This window comes from Notolepis coatsorum, assembly GCF_963971535.1.
Source record: "Notolepis coatsorum genome assembly, chromosome: 17".
NCBI classification, from domain to species: Eukaryota; Metazoa; Chordata; class Actinopteri; order Aulopiformes; family Paralepididae; genus Notolepis; species Notolepis coatsorum.
This window is the reverse complement of record NC_140181.1, coordinates 16,841,227-16,862,140: the sequence shown is the minus strand read 5'-3', so window position 1 is coordinate 16,862,140 and position 20,914 is coordinate 16,841,227. Positions and strand designations below refer to the sequence as shown.

Below are 20,914 nucleotides of genomic sequence, written 5' to 3'. Positions count from 1 at the left end.
GAGAGAGAGAGAGAGATAATGGCGTATTGTAAAACAAAGGTTGCGAGACAACAAAGCCGAGTGAAACTGCTGATGCTTTTGATTATTCCTTCCTCCTCATTCCTTCCTCCTCCTCCTTCCTTCCTTCCTCCTCCTCCTCCTCATCCTCCTTCCGCCTGGCCTTTTCCCGCGCTCGTCTCCACGGGGACAGAGAGCCAGACGGCTCGACCGGGCCAGCTACACCCCACACACAGCTGTGGCCGCGCGCACCCTCTCTGAGTTAATTACAGGAGCACTGTGCGCCTGCCTGCCCGCCCAGTCAGCAGTTTCACTCAACAGCTACTGCGAGAGGGAGGGAGGGAGGGAGGGAGGGAGGGAGGGAGGGAGGGAGGCCGGGAGGGGGGGGCATAGATATCTATAGAACACTAGATAGCTTAAGGCGGAGTCACCAGCGTCACTGAACCGCCGCCATCTTGCTCCAGTTAGCCTTGAGTGAGTGAGTGAGCTGCACAGACAAAAATACTCATAACTCGCTGAAATATTGACGGATTTACAAACGGGTTGGTTTGCTATAAACATCAAAGATGTAGTTATGATACTGCATACTTATAAAAAAAAATCTTTTTAAAGATGTTTTTTTTTTACAAACCGCTTGAATCATAGCCACGTTAATAATGCTCGTAATAAACCAAACCGTTTGTAAATCCGTCAATATTTCAGCGAGTTATGAGTATTTTTGTCTGTGCAGCTCACTCACTCTCACTCAAGGCTAACTGGAGCAAGATGGCGACGGTTCAGTGACGTCGCTCTCCATTGGCCGGCAGCGCGGGCAAGCTATCTAGTGTTCTATATATATCTATGGGGGGGGGGGGGGGGGGGGGGGGTGAATCGCCGTAGAGTCCCTCTCATTAGCTGCTGGTGCTACTTGTTGTCTTGTACTGTCTGTAGGACACTGCCCCCTGTCAGACAGAAGGAGAAGCAACCAGCCACCGGGTAAATCGTTTTTTAAAATTATTTATTGTTAAAACGATTAAAAGGTTACATACAGTATTATGTACAATTATTGTGTCTATGAATTGTGTTTACTGAAGGTCTTTAGCAATCTCCTGTGCTTGTCAAGTCAAGTGAGATGTGTTTGGATGCATAGCCCCAATATACATCTCATCTCAATGGGCCTTCACGCCCCCCACAAGTTCACAGTGGAAAACACGCCCTGACCTTTGACCCTTGAGAAGACGAGGGAAAAACTCCCACTAAATGAACAGGGGGGGGGGGGGGGGGGGATCCCCCCACAATGCCGACGGTCAGGTGTGCAGACGTGACAGCTTCCTCCGTTTTAACGTTCAAAACATCACCTGGGAAAGAAAAAAAAATTCATTTTAAGAAGCTTACCGGTTTTATAATTCATCGATAAGCAGGCTAGTGTATCACTTTAGATCAGACTGTAGATTAGATTAGATTCTGATCTTTTTTGTCATTATACAGCATAACTACAGTACAATGGAAATAGGTTTGGCATCCAACCAGAGTGCAAATGTAACAGTGAAATGCAATAGTACAGTAAGATAAGATAAGATATTCCTGTATTGATCCCCTTGGGGGAAATGCGGGCATCACAGCAGCATGGGCGAGGGGAGGTACAGGTATGGGCAGGGTAGTAGTAGAAAGACATAAATATAGGCAATATAATTAGATCTGAATATAAGAATATGAGGAAAAGATAAACAGTGTAAACAATATAATTAACTCTGAAAATAGAAATATGAGAAAAATAATGTGTATTTATTTAACCCTTTCACTGCCACACTACAGAAGGTTAACCTTTCACTAGCACACTACAGACTGTTAACCGTCTGTAAATGGTAAATGGCTGCTTTTTTATATAGCGCTTTTATCTAAAGCACTTTACAATTTGTTCTTCACATTTTACCCATTCACTCACATTCACACACCGACGGCGGAGGCAACCATGCAAGGTGCCAACCTGCTCATCGGGAGCAATTAGGGGTTAAGTGTGTTGCTCAAGGACACACCGACACGCTGCCCGGGAGGAGCGGGATTCGAACCAGGAACCTCCGGATTGCCAGACGACTGCTCTACCTCCCGAGCCACTGTCGTCTGTAGTGTGGTAGTGGAAGGGTTAACCTTCTGAAGTGTGGTTGTGAAAGGGTTAACCCTTTGTACGTGTGGCAGTGACAGGGTTAACCGTCTGTATTGCCGCAGTGAAAGGGTTAACCATTTGGTAGTGTGGTAGTGAAAGGGTTAAGTACAGAACAACAACAGTCGGATATATACCTGCTCCAGATCCCTGTCCTCTTCAACGTTAAAGGCAAGTTCCTGTTTTTCTCGCTCCTTCTGTAAACAAAGACAATACGTTAACACTTTCCGTGCCAGCCATGCGGTGCCTAGGAACCCCGTTGCGTGCCACCGCTCTATTCAATGACAAGAGCCCTCATATTTGCGAACGCATAAATTATATCTTAAATTATGGCTATGTGTCTAATATGGCCGTCGCTTATCAATGACTTGTTTGCAGTCAACATTGTCGAAACGGATTTTTTTTTCTTTTTTTTTTTAGTATATGTGTACTTATGCATGCTATAGAAGCGGGCTGAAAAATCGATTATCTTATTTCCTGATCGCACACACACACATATGGCACACGCTGATATATAGGTGAAAATAGCTCTGATTATCCCAAGACTGGTAAAATAGATTCCTTACCTCAGATCAGATGTTCTCCAAAAAGATTATTCCAATTCCTGATCGCTATTCCAAATATCGATCGCGTTTATTGATCCAACTCTGGGTACTGGAAACACATATTCTCCGCTGTTCTGATGGTGGGCGATGACTGCAGTATGCTCGGATTACATGCTTGACAAGTAAAATGTGGAAGCAGGACTTTTTTTTCTCCATGCGTTTCATTCAATCCAATGGGGTGCAGTGCCATCCGGAGAGACGATAGGGGGCGGTATTTTCCCTGTTCGAGCTCAGACAGATCCCCACTGGTAACGTGAGGCTAAAAAATAACGATTAAAAACGAGATCTCTCGTTGGCTGGCACTCAACGGTTGGCATGAACTAACGTGAAATCTCGTCGTTGAAAGTGCTGAAAGTGTTATGAAATTATGAGGAATATCAAGGTGACGTCTATCTTAAAGACATACTAAGTAGTCTTTAGACTACAGTGGACTGCCACTAGAGCACCACCAAAACAGTGTGGTGTTTACGAACACTGTCTAGGCATTGCAGATCAAATATGACTCAAGATCCAGCAATGTCATACCAAACGTACCAATAAATTTTTTGTCAGAAACGTATTTCAGGTTCAACTTTAGGTAACAAAAAAAATTATTTGACAAGCAAACAAGCCGCCATTTTCATCACCTGGAGAGATGCAGAGACCCAGCAACCAGCGTGAACGAAATGTAGACTGTATAACGCCTCACTGTCAAAATACACATATTTTAGAATGTATTTCCTGTCTTTTTATTCTTATTTGTGATTTTTGACTACCTAAATGTTTATTGTGAGCGGTCTGTAGTGCTGAACTTCCCTCGGGATCAATACAGTACTTCTATTCTAGATTAGTCTGACGCAGTGTTGTAGTACTGAGTCCAGGACTTGTGACTCGACTTGGACTCGAGCATTGACTGCATTCGGACTCGGAAGGTGCAGACGAGGACTCGGACTTGTTAATTGATAAATACAGTTCGTTTTTTTGTAATAGGCCCTAATCATTTGGCACAAGATATCGATTGGCTAGTGCATTTGTTTGGCTATTGTATCACAAAGTAAATAAACTCCCTTTGAAATGGTGACCGCTGTGTCATTTATGTTTAATGTAGACCTTTTTTTATTGACTCAAGACTTGGACTCCGTGACTCGAACACTGGGGACTCGAGATTTAGTGACTCTACTACAACACTGTAGGGCTGTCCCCGACTAAGGATGTGGATAGTTGCCTTGTAGTCGCCAAAATTAGCCGATGGTCAACTATTAGTCGACTATATAAAAATATATATATATATATGAATTATTATTATTTATTTTTTTATCTTTTTATATTTTATCATTCCATTTGGGCTGTGGGGGTGCTTAATGTCTGAAGGAGTCGACGGAAGGCTTCTTGTTCTCTGCGAAAGCATGCAATTGGTCCACTGATTGATACATCTTGATATTTGTCTAGTCTAGTGTGTTCATTAGATGGGTGAAATCCTCTTTCAGTGCCTCTGTGCCTGTTTTCTTAGGCAGTTAGCCTCTGGTATGCGTGCCATTAAAAAATTTAAATAAATTATAATTTAATTTTTTTTTGCATTCGAGTAAGAGGTTGGCAGTCGACTAGGGCTCCTTTCGATCGATTAGTCGACTATTCGACTAATCGGGGTCAGCCCTACAACGCCGGGACATGAAACGGGACTGTTAGAACCTGCCTTCCGGGAGACCCCCGTGTGTTCTGGCCCCTGCAGGGCGAAGAGGACGGCGTCGTGGACGGAGAGGAAGAGTTGCCCGCGAGCGATGCCGCCCTCATCGAACACCCCGCCCACCTCCAGCTCCTCGTACACCTGGGCTGTAAGATTCAGTGCGGAGAAATCGCAACACACACACACACACACAGGGAGAGAGAGAGAGAGTGCAGAGCGGCAATCAGTGACCTCACGTGGACCTTCACGCTGAGTAATACATACAACACACAAAGAAAACATTAACCGAGAGAGGAAGGTAGATAAGGGACAAAGGCATAATTGTACGGAATCCATCCTCTACATCCTGTAACTCTAATCAGCTCAACCTCTGGACGGTTAGGCGGCCGCGACTACCTAAGCAGCAGGAACGGGGAACAGTTTTGTAAATTACTGGTGAACGAAATACCAAACTTCCCCTGTTGATGGATCACCACTTTACCTCACACTTGCGAAAGGAAGGGAACTGGAAGATATATTATGTCCCGACACGGGCACCTAGAAATTGTATTTCTGTATAGACCCGTTTTCTGTATACAAACATACCGTGTTCGAGCCAATCAGCACTAACAACTGAGTCACATGACTAAGTTGCCTTGGACCTGCGCGAGCTGCTGCGCTAAAAGAATACGACGGGCTCTATGGAGAAACCATGACACTCGCCTAACTAAAAGTTTTTTCAAACGAAAACGTCTGGATGTCATTTTGCCAAATCAGCATGGCTGCGAGTGTGAGTCTTTCACCTTTTATATATCTAGCTTTGACATGGATTGATTATTTAGATCGCTAGCATGGCTAACAAATGCAAATAATATTGTAGTCTGCCCCGTCGTTCTGACCAGGATTACGTTCCTTTCTGCTGCGGTGATGCGCGCGCACACCGAGTCTGACGTATACAGAAAACAGGTCTATACCCTCTTTCATTCACCACGTCCTCCACGGGTCTTAGTGACTCATAGTCCGTCTTCACCCCGAAGCATTCATCTCCAATGTAGAGGAACAGGCACGTACAGAGGGGGGGGGGGGGCTTTGGGTGCCCAAGCACTTGCCCATGTGCCCCTTAATGACGAAAGTGCCCTTTTTAGGTAAGGCTTTTTTTTATTTTTTTGCAATGCCCATGGTCCTCATCAAGAATAATTTGAATAATATTATAAATAAAAATACATACTTTAATGCCTGTCTGTCTGAGGTGCATGGTTTTCTGTTATGTTGCGTGGCGCGTCGCCCCTCCCTCTTGGAATGACGGGCCCATTAGCCAATAGAAATCTATAATAAATGTTTGATAAATCCCAAACTATTCTAAGGCGTAATAATCATATAGTATGATGCAGTTTGTTGTAAGATTCCGTGTTACATTCTCTGAATATTGGTTGCTAATGCTATAGTTTGGCTGGTTACGTTACGCTGTAGTTGGTGTTCTAACATTTTGATAGATGTGCGCTTTTTAAAATGTGAGCACCTGCCCCTCTAAAGGTCTCTGCACGGCCCTGTAGAGGAGCGTATGCAGCACCTGCCCCTCTAAAGGTCTCTGCACGGCCCTGTAGAGGAGCGTATGCAGCACCTGCCCCTCTAAAGGTCTCTGCACGGCCCTGTCGAGGAGCGTATGCAGCACCTGCCCCTCTAAAGGTCTCTGCACGGCCCTGTAGAGGAGCGTATGCAGCACCTGCCCCTCTAAAGGTCTCTGCACGGCCCTGTAGAGGAGCGCATGCAGCCGCGAGGTTCGTCAAACGCTCCTCTACGTTGGAGATGAATTGAAAGCAGCCGCTCTGCTGGACTCGGCTGCTTCGGGTCAGAGCGGACCATCAGCCTCGCGTCGGCTAGAGCGTTTCTGTTACCGTGACGGCAGCTACGCTTAGAGCAGCAGATACATTTGAAATAGGGATGTCCGATATTATCGGCCGATATTGGCATTCAAATGTAATATCGGAAATGATCGGTATCGGTTTAAAAAAAAATATTATTATTATTATTTAGTTTTTTTACATTTATTTAACCTTTATTTACCCAGGCAAGCAAGTAAGAACAAATTCTTATTTTATTTATTATCAAAAGTATGCATAATGTTGTGTTAATTCCACGACAAGATATATGTAATGTTAATTAAATGAAATTAGAAAAAAAATTGGGGGGGGGGGGCCCCGTATATATCGGTATCGGTTGATATCGGTATCGGAAATTAAGAGTTGGACAATATCGGTATATCAGTAAAAAAAGCCAATATCGAACATCACTCATTTGAAATGTTATCTCATAATGCTAGACGTTACCTTGGACATTCGCTAGGCACAGTTTAATCCCCAGCATCCCGTAGTTTGTGTTCATCTGGCGTGGGGGGAAACGAAACAGAAGAAGGATTTGAACACATTTAGTAATTTAGCTGACGCTTTTATCCAAAGCGACTTACAAGTTCTGTACGACAACTCATCAGGAAGGATACAACTCTATCAGCTGAGTAACAATGTTCATCACAGTGTTGAGTGCTACAGTGTAGGTTAGTTTATTAGGACAAGTGCATGACAGTAAGGTTAGTTACTGTTACTTAATAAAATATAAAACTATTAATTGTGTCTTTGTGTCTTGTTATGTTAATCTTGTCTTAGTAGTAGAGGAAATGGTATGTTTGTCTTTTATATTGCACTTTGCCCTTGCTTTCTTAAATGTACTGTACTATACCTTTTTCTGTAATTTTTGTGTATACTGTACTATACCTTTTTCTGTCATTTTAGTGTATTTTTATTGCATTGTATTGCACTGTATGTTTTATCATGTGAAGCACTTTGGTTTGGCTTTTAGTCATTTGTAAATGTGCTATACAAATAAAACTGACTTGACTTGACTAGTTCGGGTTAGATTTATTAATTATTATTATTTATTATAAAAAAATATATCATTTCATAGTCGTACACACACACACACACACACGCCCGTTTCTGATTCGTCCGCAGAGTCGCCGGAAAATCTCGTACTGACTTTGGTGAGCACTTTGATGCCCATCAGGTCGATGAAGCACACCCCCGCCAGGTCCAGGATCAGCGTGTGGAAGGGCATGGGCTGGGACTCCGGAGTCACGGCGGGGGGGCTGGGGGGCGACTCCCGGCGGCCGGTGGCCTGCTGCTGCTCTCCCAGCTCGATGTCGCTGCAGTGGAAGTTGACGTAGCTGACCTTGTTGGCGCCGCCGTCGTCGTCGTTCACGTCAAAGTCACCCTGCAGCTCCTGCCGAGATATGGTCTGGTGGGGAAAAGTAATCAAAAGACAACATTGAACATTGTCGGTCGTAATATGAAACCTTGTTTGCGGGTCTTATCGCAGTCTTGTTACACCGTAGTAGGCCGTGGTGCAAGTGGGAGCGTTCACGTGCACCATTCTGTGGCCCCCGATTTTATTCAAGGGAAGGCTTACTATAGGAGGGATGCAAAATACTGACGCTGATGATGGCTGCAGTGGGGCATCAGACGGGCAATATGTCATGAATTATGATCGCCAACTCCACCAAGGCCCAGAAATAGTTATTACCCGACTGTTAATCTTTTTTGTGCCGATCTGAGGTGTGACTCAGAATTCTAGAAAGATAGATGAGTGTTGTCATAGAGATGAGGATAGAGGAGTGTTGTCATAGAGATGAGGATAGAGGAGTGTTGTCATAGAGATGAGGATAGAGGAGTGTTGTCATATAGATGAGGATAGAGGAGTGTTGTCATAGAGATGAGGATAGAGGAGTGTTGTCATAGAGATGAGGATAGAGGAGTGTTGTCATAGAGATGAGGATAGAGGAGTGTTGTCATAGAGATGAGGATAGATGAGTGTTGTCATAGAGATGAGGATAGAGGAGTGTTGTCATAGAGATGAGGATAGAGGAGTGTTGTCATAGAGATGAGGATAGAGGAGTGTTGTCATAGAGATGAGGATAGAGGAGTGTTGTCATAGAGATGAGGATAGAGGAGTGTTGTCATAGAGATGAGGATAGAGGAGTGTTGTCATAGAGATGAGGATAGAGGAGTGTTGTCATAGAGATGAGGATAGAGGAGTGTTGTCATAGAGATGAGGATAGAGGAGTGTTGTCATAGAGATGAGGATAGAGGAGTGTTGTCATAGAGATGAGGATAGATGAGTGTTGTCATAGAGATGAGGATAGAGGAGTGTTGTCATAGAGATGAGGATAGAGGAGTGTTGTCATAGAGATGAGGATAGATGAGTGTTGTCATAGAGATGAGGATAGATGAGTGTTGTCATAGAGATGAGGATAGAGGAGTGTTGTCATAGAGATGAGGATAGATGAGTGTTGTCATAGAGATGAGGATAGATGAGTGTTGTCATAGAGATGAGGATAGAGGAGTGTTGTCATAGAGATGAGGATAGAGGAGTGTTGTCATAGAGATGATAGATGAGTGTTGTCATAGAGATGATAGATGAGTGTTGTCATAGAGATGAGGATAGAGGCGTGTTGTCATAGAGATGATAGATGAGTGTTGTCATAGAGATGAGGATAGATGAGTGTTGTCATAGAGATGAGGATAGAGGAGTGTTGTCATAGAGATGTCACCACTGGGAGACACATCGCGTGCTGAAGAACCTCCACAAGCACATTGGTGCCGTGACCCGCTCTCTTCTTAGTCTAGAGATCATTATTACATCATGTGAGAGCAAAGTGCAAGACTTTAGTTACTGGAACCCGTTCTAGTGACTGGCTGGTCCTTAACTCATTCAGCACCGGAGCTTAATCTGCGAGATGGCGCTAGAACGCAATCGCTTTAATCAATGGGGGGGACTGTGAGATTTGCGAGTGCAATATATCTTAAATTATAGCTATGGGTCTAATACACCCGTCGATTATCAGTGAGTTGCTTCCAGTCAACATGTACAACAAAACGGATTGTTTTTTCATCGGTACATTTCCGTTTTATACCGTTTTGAATAAGAGTATAGTTTTGGTGATTTCTAGTAATCCCAGGAAAAGACGAACACATCTGAACACACACCAGATAAAGCATCCAGATGCGGCCATGATTGTAGCCGGGGATTTCAATCAGGCGAATCTGAAAAAAGTCATGCTGTCTTTCTTTCAGCACATCGTCTGCTCCACAAGGGGAGGAAATACACTCGACCACTGTTACACCCCGTTCAAAGCTGGATACAAGGCTGTACCGGCCCCACCATTAGCGGGAGCGACGAACACGTCGGATCATGCCGCCATCTTGCTGGTCCCCGCTTACAAACAGAGATCACGTGACGCTGTCGTGTCACGTGAGGTAAAAAAATGGGACGACCAATCAGAGGCCACGCTCCAGGACGCACTCGATGACGTCGACTGGGGAATGTTAGAGAGGAGCACCAGTGACGTCAGCGAGTTCACAGACACTGTGGTGTCATTCATAACAACGCTGGCTGATAGTATTGTCCCCACAAAGAAGGCGAGGGTGTTCCCAAACCAGAAACCATGGGTGGACAGTACTATCAGAGCAGCCCTGAACTCTCGCACCACTGCTTATAACCTGGGCAGAGAGTCAGGAAACATGGAAGAGTACAAGACAACAGTCTACACTCTGCGCAAGGCTGTTAAACTTGCTAAGAGGACGTATGCCGACAAGATGGAGGCACAAATGGCACAAAATGACACAAGAGGCTTATGGCAAGGACTGAGGGCTATAACTGACTACAAAGTCAGCGCCCCCTCAATGGGGAGCGACGACGCCTCCCTTGCGGACCAGCTCAACACCTTCTACGCACGGTTTGGTGCAAACGGTGGCACTGCTAGCTCACGGCTAGTGACGTCACCGGTGCGCCGGCTGTTGTAGAGGGGGGGGCATCCGCGGGGGGCGGGGACGCTCTCATTGACGGTACACAGTGTGAGAAGAGCATTTATGCAGGTGAACACCAGGAAGGCGGCTGGCCCAGATGGAAGAACAGGACGCATACTCAAGTCCTGTGCTAACCAGTTAGCCCCTGTGTTCACCACCATATTTAATCGATCCCTGAAGGAGTCAGTGGTCCCTGCCTGCTTCAAGATGTCTACCATTATCCCGGTACCAAAGAAACCCTCCCCAGCAGGTCTCAATGACTACAGACCGGTGGCACTCACCTCTGTGGCCATGAAATGTTTCGAGAGGCTGGTCAAGGATCACATTTGTGCCTCCCTCCCCAGCGATATGGACCCTATGCAATTTGCATACAGGCCAAACAGGTCCACTGACGATGCGGTCTCCCAAGTACTGCACAGCACCCTCTCTCACCTGGACCGTCAGAAGGGGGGCTATGTGAGACTGTTGTTCATTGACTACAGCTCAGCGTTCAACACCATAGTCCCCACCAGACTGGTGGACAAGCTGATCGAGCTGAGTCTGAGCTCCGCTCTGAGCGCCTGGGTACTGGACTTTCTGAGTGAAAGACCCCAGGCGGTCAGGGTGGGGGGGTCAGACCTCCAACACCATCACCCTGATCATTGGGTCCCCCCAGGGCTGTGTTCTGAGCCCCCTGCTGTACTCACTATACACACACGACTGTGTGGCCAAGTTCAGCTCCAACTCCATAGTGAAGTTCGCAGACGACACGGTGGTGGTGGGGCTGATCTCGGACAACGACGAGAAGGCCTACCGGGAGGAGGTTGAGGTACTGAAACGCTGGTGCCAGGACAACAGCCTGCTCCTGAACATTGGTAAAACCAAGGAGCTGATCGTGGATTATAGGAGAGGACAGCAGGAGACACACACACCACTGATGATTAACGGGGCTACCGTGGACAGGGTGAGCAGCTTTAAGTACCTGGGGGTCCACATCTCAGAGGATCTGACATGGTCAACACACATAGACACAGTGGTAAAGAAGGCGAAACAGCGCCTCTACCACCTGAGACAGTTAAGGAAGTTCAGAGTATCGGGGAAGATACTCCAGTCCTTCTACTCAGGAGCTGTAGAGAGCATCTTGACCGGAAACATCACTGCCTGGTATGGAAACAGCACGGCACAGGACAAGAAGGCCCTACAGAGAGTGGTGCGCTCAGCCGAGCGTACCACGGGTATTGCACTACCTCCCCTGCAGGTTCTATACAACAAGAGGTGCAAATCCAGAGCCTGCAGAATAATGAAAGACCCCCACCACCCCAATAACAGCCTGTTCCAGCTGCTGAGGTCAGGCAGACGCCTGCGAACCCCAGCTACTAGGACAGAGAGGCTTAGGCTCAGCTTCTTCCCCCAGGCCATCAGAGCCTTGAACAATGAACATTGAGTGCCACAGAACACTGAACTATCCACACACAGCACACATGAGCACACACACGACACGCACGCTGTGCACGCTCACACACTAGCAGCCACTTTAACACTTTAACATGAGCGGGCACACACTCATGCCGCACACACCCACTTATGGCCAAAAGGAAAGGCCACTAGTATAACAACAGTAACAGTGTATTGCACTACCAAAGCTACCTAGCATGTCCTATATGCTCTGTAAATAACTATGTACAGATACCGAGATGTCACACCATGTTACCTGTTAATTGCACAATGTTGTTTTATTGGATTCTATTATATGTTGTACCACTGTATTGCACATCGTTGCGGGCAAGACCACCCGCATTTCATTGTATACTTGTATGCCGTGACAAATAAAACTCTTGACTTGACTAAACCCCGCCCGCACGGCTCAGATCGTCCCAGAAAAGAAACTACACCATTCCCAATGGGGTGCAATGCGTTGCGGAAATGCTTGAAAAGGCAACATCACCGTAGCGGTCAGGTGGCGTAGCGGAGATTGCGTTCGTCACCAACCCCGGAGAAGCTGGATTCGCCTGTTCGAATCCAGCTCACAGCTCCGGGGTTGTCACCAGCTTGGCTGGCCGTTCACACTAATACAATTGGCAGTATTAAAGGGTGGGAGAAGCTGGCGGGGTGGGTCCGGGTCGTTGTAAACAGCGACTCCTACAATTCGGTCGGGGCGCCTGCTAAGCGCGGATAGGATCTAAGGGCGGTAGTGTGATCCTTCCACACGTTACACCCTCTCGGTGAGAGTCCGCGCTGCCAGGTGAAAAGAAGCGGTTGATTGGCTAGACGTGTGTCGGAGGAAGCACGTGATCGTGATAGCCTCCACTCTCCCAGACCAACTGTGGGGGGTAAGTGCGCAGCGACCAGGAAGGGGATTGGGAATTGGCATAACGACTAACATTGGGATGGGAGAAAATCGGAGAAAAAAGGAGGGGGAAAAAGATAAAAAAAAAAAAAGGGCAACATCACCAACACAGAAAGATGCTTACTGACAAAGTCTTTCACCTTGTAGAAGAACCCTCGCTCCCGACATAAACCAAGTCATGCGAATCTCCAGGGTCTAGTTGAGCTGCGTCCTGGTGAGTTTGGCACAGTGGCTACATTTACATTTTACATTTAGCTGCACGCTTTTATCCAAAGCGACTTACAAGTTCTGTACGACCAGATCAGCAGGAAGGGTACAGCCGAGTACAACATTGTTACTTACAGCTGAGTAACAATGTTCATCAAACAGTGCTGAAACTTAGGTGCCGCTTCCCGCCTTATGTGAAAATATGCCTAAAGGTAGAGGTAGACTGTAGTAGGTGTTAATATAAAAATAAGGGACCCATATTTGTTCTTAAAACGGGCCTCATGAACCTTAAGGCCGCCCCTGCCCTACATTATATCTTGTTCCGTTTTCCCACCTGAGACTTCATGGTGGACAGAGAACTGGGTTTCCTCTCGTTCTCCCTCTCCTCCTTCTCCGTCTTCTCCTCCTTCTCTTTCTCCTTCTGTTGCTTCTTGAGGAACTTCCTCCGGGTCAGGATCAGTTTGTGCGGGTCAAGGCCGGTCTAGACACGAGCAGGTAAACACTCGTTAGAACCACGTGGAGGATACGTTCCTACAGAAAGACTCAGAAGGAGCTTCTATCCCCAGGCCATCAGGTTGCTCAACGAACAATAACACTATGCAACAACCACCAAAAGCACTCACAGCACACACATCCACACACTCACTTTAAACAAACAACTCACTGCACACTTTAGAACACCTAAACACACTTTATATTTATTGGCAAAGAATTTGCACTACAACCCATACCTCAGTACACCTTACTGTAAATTGTACCTAAATTGTACCTCATCCCATTTCTGCTTTGCACTATATAGTATATTGTAATTAGTATATTGTATAGTATATTGTATGGTAACTCAGTTACTTCTACTCTGCATTGAACATTGTACATATGTACATACTGAACACTTGCGTCTATGTACGTGACTTCTATTTTATACTTGCTATACTTATTTTATTTTATACTTATCTATTTTTGTCTAGCACAGTCTCTGGAGCGTAACAGAAAGAAGCATTTTGTATAAAAGTATTCTGTACTTCTGTATGACAACTAATAAAGAAACTTCATTCAAACATCACTTGACCTTTGACCGGTGCGAAAAAGGGAAATTCAAAAAGCTAAAATTCATCGCCGTACCTTTTTGATGACCTTCTGCTGGAAGATCTCGGCGTTTGCGAAGTAAATCGGAGCGCAATAGTTTACTATTTTCACCCCTTTTATAGATTCCACCTGAAGAGGTAAAAATGGTGAGAAATTATGCACTTTTACATTTTAGTGACAGGTAAAATGGTAAATGGTCAATTTTATCCAAAGCGCTTTAGAATTTGTTCCTCACATTTTACCCACTCACTCCCACATTCACACACTGACGGCGGAGGCGACCATGCAAGGTGCCGACCTGCTCATCGGGAGCAGTTAGGGGGTTAAGTGTATTGCTCAAAGACACTTGGAGACACTGCCCGGGAGGAGAGGGGAATCGAGCCTATTTCTTTTGCCAAAGTACAAACAAAGTCTCAAGCGAACGCCGGTGGTCTCACGAGAGGTTAAGCGTTGGGCCGTGACGTCAGAGGAGTCACTCCAAGCTGTACTGAATTGCACAGACTGGAGTGTATTCCGTGATAACACAGCCAATATTAACGAATACACCGAAACGTGATTGACTATGTCTGTACTCAGGTAGAAGAAACAATCCCCTCCACCAAAATTAAAATCTACCCAAATCAAAAGCCCTGGGTAGACAAATCCGTCCGTGAGGCTCTGAAAGTGCGCACATCAGCATACAACACCGGGCTGGTGACAGGCAACATGGAAGAACACAAGATGGCAAGATACAACGTCAGGAGAGCAGTAATAGAGGCAAAACGGCGTTACAGAGATAAAGTTGAACTTCAGTTTGAACAGGCTGACTCTAGAGGCATGTGGCAGGGCCTCAGAACAATGACAGACTACAAAGGCACCCCCCTCAAACTGAACAGTGACATCTCCTTAGCAAATGATCTCAATTCCTTCTATGCGAGGTTTGAGGCTGTGAATAACAACACCAGCCTACAAACCACGGCAATGGGGGGGGGGGGGGGTCTGCTGATGGAGACTCAGTGTTCAGGGTAACAGAGCATGAGGTGAGACGGATCTTTAAAAAAGTGAATATCAGGAAGGCAGCAGGACCGGACGGCATCCCCGGCCGCGTCCTAAAAGTCTGTGCCGACCAACTGGCCCCGGTATTCACTGACATCTTCAACCTGTCCTTGGAACAGGCTGTCATCCCCACCTGTCTGAAGAAGTCCACCATCATCCCTGTACCCAAAAAATCTACGCCCGCTTGCCTCAACGACTACGCCCTGTAGCCCTCACCTCCATAGCCATGAAGTGCTTTGAGAAGCTAGTGAAGGGCTACATCTGTTCCTCCCTCCCCATCAACCTGGACCCTCTGCAATTTGCATATCGCCCCAACAGGTCCACGGAGGACGCCATAGCCCATGTGCTGCACACAGCAGCATCACACCTGGACAAGAGGCAGGGGAACTATGTGAGAATGCTGTTCATCGACTACAGCTCAGCATTCAATACCATAGTCCCCTCCAAACTCATAGCCAAGCTCAGGGACCTGGGCTTGAACTATGACCTGTGCCAGTGGGTCTTGGACTTCCTGACGGGCAGACCCCAGGTGGTAAGAGCCGGCAACTGCACCTCCTCATCCATCACGCTCAACATAGGGGCCCCCCAGGGCTGTGTTCTGAGCCCCCTCCTCTACTCCCTGTACACACATGACTGCGTAGCACAGCGGAACAACAACACCATCATCAAATTTGCTGATGACACAGTAGTGGTGGGCCTGATCTCTGCCAACGACGAAAGGGCCTACCTGGAAGAGGTAGAGAACCTGTCACAGTGGTGTCAGGAGAACTGCCTCTCCCTGAACGTCAGCAAAACAAAAGAGATGATTGTGGACTTCAGGAGGTCGGGGGTCAAGGACTACAGCCCCCTCAGCATCGACGGGGCACCGGTTGAGAGAGTGAACAGTTTCAAGTACCTCGGAGCCCACATATCCGAGGACTTGACATGGACCACACACATTGACAGTGTTGTGAAGAAGGCACGACAACGCCTCTACTTCCTCAGGCGCCTAAGGAAGTTCCAAGTCAGTCAGAAGATCCTTAGGAACTTCTACTCATGTACAATAGAGAGCATCCTGACCGGCAACATCACCTCCTGGTTTGGGAATAGCACTGCACAAGACCGTAGCAGACTACAAAGAGTGACACGTTCAGTCGAACGCACAATTGGAGGGGGGCTTCCCACCCTCCAGAACATTTACAACAAGCGGTGCAAGGGGAAGGCTAAGAGAATTATTAAGGACTCGAGCCACCCGAACAACTGCCTCTTTGAACTGCTGCGGTCAGGCAAGCGATACCGGAGTCTTAAGGCGAGCACAGAAAGACTCAGAAGAAGCTTCTATCCCCAGGCCATCAGGCTGCTAAACGAACAATAATCGCTAAACGAACAATAATCACTATGCAACAACCATCAAATGCACACAGCACACACACCCACACGCACACACTCACTCAAACAAACAACACACTGCAGCACCCACTCTCCACACTTTAGATCACACAAACACACTTACACTTTATATTTATTGATAAAGGATTTGCACTACAACTCGTACACCTACTGTGAATTGTACCTAAATTGCACCTCGTCCCATTTCTCCATTTCTGCCTTGCACTATATAGTATTATATATTAGTACACTGCACAGTATTGTATATTGTATGGTAACTACGTCTATTCTGCATCGAACATTGTACATATGTCTAAACTGAACACTGTGACCTCTTTTTTTTTACTTCTAATTTTACTATGTTTTTATTTCATACTTATCTTGTCTTGCACAGTCTCTGGAGCGCAACAGTAAGAAGCATTTTGTACAAAAGTATTCTGTACTTCTGTATGACAACTATTAAAGAAACTTGAAACTTGAACTTGAGCCGGGAACCTCCGGATTACCAGAAGACTGCTCTACCTCCCGAGCCACTGTCGCCCCCTGGTGAAATAAATGCTTTTAGATGATGACTTTCAGTACCTTGCTGTAGACCTTGGGGTTTTTGTAGATATCCGTGTCCATGACCTGAACCACCGCTGAACCATTACGACTTAGAGGAACACAGAGGAACGTTTGTTAAAGTGGCATACAGTGTCGTAGTAATGATATGTTATGAGTTATACTTTGTTAAAGTTACAGTACAGTGTCGTAGTAATGATATGGTATGAGTTATACTTTGTTAAAGTGGCATACAGTGTAGTAGTAATGATATGGTATGAGTTATGTAAGGGATAATGTATAGCTACGAGGTCATTATCGCAAAATAATTGACCGACAGAGTTTAGAACACAGAGGCGCAGCCGAGGTGTTTTAAACGTCAGTGAAGGTCAATTATTTTGCGACAATGACCGAGTATAGGCTATACATTATCCCGCTTATTACATGGCTAACTTACTAACAATATACCTAATTCATCGACAAGACGAGATCAAATGCAGACGCAGTTGTTCTGTGGCTCTGTCAGCCCAAATAAAGTGATTATTATTATCAGCAGCCGGCAGGTCTGTGGTCTGATTGCATGACTGAGTGCAGCCGTGCATATGCTGAGCAGCACTGATACAGTGTGTGTAGTGGGCTTGATTGGTCCAGCTGCGCACAGCGGTCATTATTGTTCAGCAGAGGTCAGTTATCGAGTAATATCGGACCTCTGACGAACGCTATTGACCAATCACAAGCAAGCATTTCGGCGAATGTGAAAACGCCATGTAATAAACGTTGTTAAAGTGACAGTGTCGTAGTAATGATATGTTATGAGTTATACTTTGTTAAAGTTACAGTACAGTGTCGTAGTAATGATATGGTATGAGTTATACTTTGTTAAAGTTACAGTACAGTGTCGTAGTAATGATATGGTATGAGTTATACTTTGTTAAAGTTACAGTACAGTGGCGTAGTAATGATATGGTACGAGTTATACTTTGTGTCACATATTCAGGGTTCTTTGTAACTTGTGTATAAAGATATCAGTTATTTTGTTTTGCCCACACACACTACAAATAGGCCACGTAGTTGGGCAGGTGAAAGTTGCCCAAATTTGATTTAGTTTTGCTCATAAATATGCGACTCAGATCTGATTCTTTATCATGACAGTGTGAACAACACAAATCACATGGAATCTGGTCTTTTCAATTCAGATTTGGGGCCACTTTCAAAATGTGATCCTAAATTAGGTACAGGTCTATTATTTTGCAATGCGACCTCAGGCTGAACAGTCATGGGACTAGTAGTGACTTTCATGCAACTTTTACGTCACTCTAGATTGACATTGGTCACAATTCTTTACGTCCATCTTCTTTATTGTTCATTTTTGCGCATGCGGCTCAGTTCAGGCGCAGTGACCGGTTCAACACTGGCATCTGATATTGGCCACATTAAAAAAAATATAAAAAAAACAAAAATAATCTGACCCGAGCAATAAATCAGAATTGAGCACTTGCAGTGTGAACGCAGCCTTAGGCAGGGGTGTAAAAAGTACTCAGAAATTATGCTTAAGTGAAAGTATGGGTACCGTCTCAAAATCGGACTCAAATAAAAGTCAAAGAGTATCGGGCTGTAAAATTGCAGCCGCAGGATTAATGAGTTAATAACGTTAACGTTAGTTCGGCCAGAGAAACAAATATACTAATTAAAATAGTTGGACCTGGGTCCTGTATGTTGCGGGGTCGGTGGGCGTGGGGTGGGGCTCTCGGTGACATGGGAGGTAGCGGGCTTGGCTAGGTGTGGGGGGGGGGGGGGGACTGGGAGGCTGAACGCAGCCGAATTCAAGGGGCCCATGTAAATGTACTGTTATGTTATTGATGTCATTGTAGGTATTGTATAAGTGTTGTGTGTCTATAAATGTTAATAAAAATATAAGTTTAAAAAAAAATTGTTGGACCTGCGAGATTTGTACTTTGTAGGTCTGCATTTAAAATGTAAGGAGTAAAATGTTTTTTTTTTCTCTGAAATGTAATTGAGTAAAAGTACAAGAATACAAACCTAATAATACTCTAGTAAAGTACAAATCCCCCAAAAAACAGTACTTAAGTATTGTAACGAAGTACAATTACTCAAGTTACTTTACACCCCTGGGCCTTAGGATACAGTCAAATTCAACTCACAATTGTGTCTGGAATATTACCACCAGGATGGAGAAGGCGACTCCAACAGCAACTCCGAGAGGCAAGCTGAGGAAGAACGTGGCCAGGAAAGAGACGACCCACACACACTGGACCAGAGGAAACATGGAAGAGAAGATTGTTGCATTGTAAATGAGATTTTGTCTCAATGCTTTTTTATCTGGTTAAATAAAAGGTTAAAAATAAAAGATAAGATGAGATGAGATATTCCTTTATCGATCCCCTTGGGGAAATGCGGGTGTCATAGCAGGAGGGGGCAGGGACGTGCACAGGACTTTAGAGGGGCAGGTGCTCAAAGGCTGAAAAGGGCACTACACTTGTGTGTGTATATATAAACCGAGCGCGCGTATAATAATCAGTGCAGGAGCTCACTTATCCTTGAAAGACACTTTTATCACCGACTTAAAAGGCCCATACATCTCCATAAATGTTCAGGCGGGAGGGAATAAGTGCTTACCCTACAGACCCCAAGAAGTGCTGTATATTCTGTATTGTTTAATATAAATGCATTTTTTATTCCAATCCCGATTTGTATTTGAGATTCCCAAATCCAATCGGACTTGACTTCTTCGTGTCCCTCAATGAGTGTAATACCAGCATTCAACTGTATGCGCCACAGCGGTTTCTATCATCATCATCATCACCACCCACGCTATGCATAAAATATATAGGTCCGCGGAGAGGCACGCTGAGGAGGCCGTGCAAACTGCAATGGAATATGGGGCATCTCTCTCTCTTTACCTAATATTTTTATTCTATCCTGACATTTTTCAGTTGGAAGGGCAGTCTATATGCGTAACGGTAAACAAACAAAAAACAAAAAATATTTTTTTCTTTTTTTTTCAAAAAGGGCACTTTTTTGATGAGGCTCAAAAAGGCAGGTGCTCAAGCACCCCTTGGCCTCCATCTGTGCACGTGCCTGGGAGGGGGGAGGGGAGGTACAGGTAGCCTGTACCGGTTCGGCAACTATAAGTTACTTCCGGGGTAGGCCTGATTGGCCCTGACAGGCACGTGACGCGGCAGCCTCAGGACGCGCAACGAGGCTGCTGAGAGCTGTCGCGCGGAAATAGGCTGTCTATTGCCATTCTCTAAGACAAACTCTAACCTTAACCAGCTCCTTAACAGCGCCTAAACTTAACCCTTTAACCTTAAGCAACTCCGAAACTATGCCTAACCTTAACCTTAACCTTAACCATGCCTAACTTTAACCATAAGGCATAACCAACTCCGAAAGAATATTGCCATTCTCTAAGACAAACTCTAACCTTAACCAGCTCCTTAACAGCGCCTAAACTTAACCTTTCTAACCATAACCAACTCCGAAACAATGCCTAACCTTAACCAACTCCGAAACAATGCTTAAAGTTAACATGCCTAAACTTAACGGCGAACGAATGCACGTTAAAAAAAATTATAATAATTTGAAGGGAATCGAACTCGCCAGCAACGGACGGTAGGATCCACACCAATGCAACACTGCCAATTGAGCTATTTCTGGATAGTGAAAAAGGGCGTATTACTACATAATGCTGCCGCGGAGCGTGCCGCGCGGCAGAGAAAGTTGCGCGTCCTGAGGCTGCCGCGGGAGCGTGGCCGCGCCTGTCACGTGCCTGTCGGGGCCAATCAGGCCTACCCCGGAAGTAACTTATAGTTGCGGAACAGTAACAGGCGTACAGGTATGGGCAGGGTAATAGTAGAAAGACATAAATATAGGCAATAACTTAGTTTAAAAAGATTATTATAATAATAAACAGTGTAACAATATAATTAACTCTGAATATAAAAATACGAGAAAAGTTAATAGTCTAAACAAAGGTGCAGATGAGGGTCTGTATGCCCTATCGGTTTTATATCATACGTTACAATAAATATAGGCAATAAAGAATTTGAATCTGAATATATACTATGAAAAGAGTAAAAGCAAACCGTGTAC

The 20,914-nt window shown here is 45.3% G+C and overlaps 1 protein-coding gene across 1 annotated transcript in view; it reads right to left on the bottom strand.

Moving 5' to 3' along the window:
- Window positions 1-20,914, bottom strand: part of LOC311243947 (solute carrier family 26 member 9-like) — a gene marked incomplete at both ends in the record, with an annotated part of 79,239 nt that overhangs the window by 24,261 nt on the left and 34,064 nt on the right. Inside the window, 8 exons of the mRNA XM_084333354.1 lie at window positions 2,275-2,334; window positions 4,415-4,551; window positions 6,712-6,766; window positions 7,415-7,672; window positions 13,107-13,253; window positions 13,895-13,987; window positions 16,844-16,913; window positions 18,964-19,070. Coding sequence (XP_084189480.1) covers window positions 2,275-2,334; window positions 4,415-4,551; window positions 6,712-6,766; window positions 7,415-7,672; window positions 13,107-13,253; window positions 13,895-13,987; window positions 16,844-16,913; window positions 18,964-19,070 — 927 coding nt within the window. The remainder of the gene's footprint in view (window positions 1-2,274; window positions 2,335-4,414; window positions 4,552-6,711; window positions 6,767-7,414; window positions 7,673-13,106; window positions 13,254-13,894; window positions 13,988-16,843; window positions 16,914-18,963; window positions 19,071-20,914) is intronic.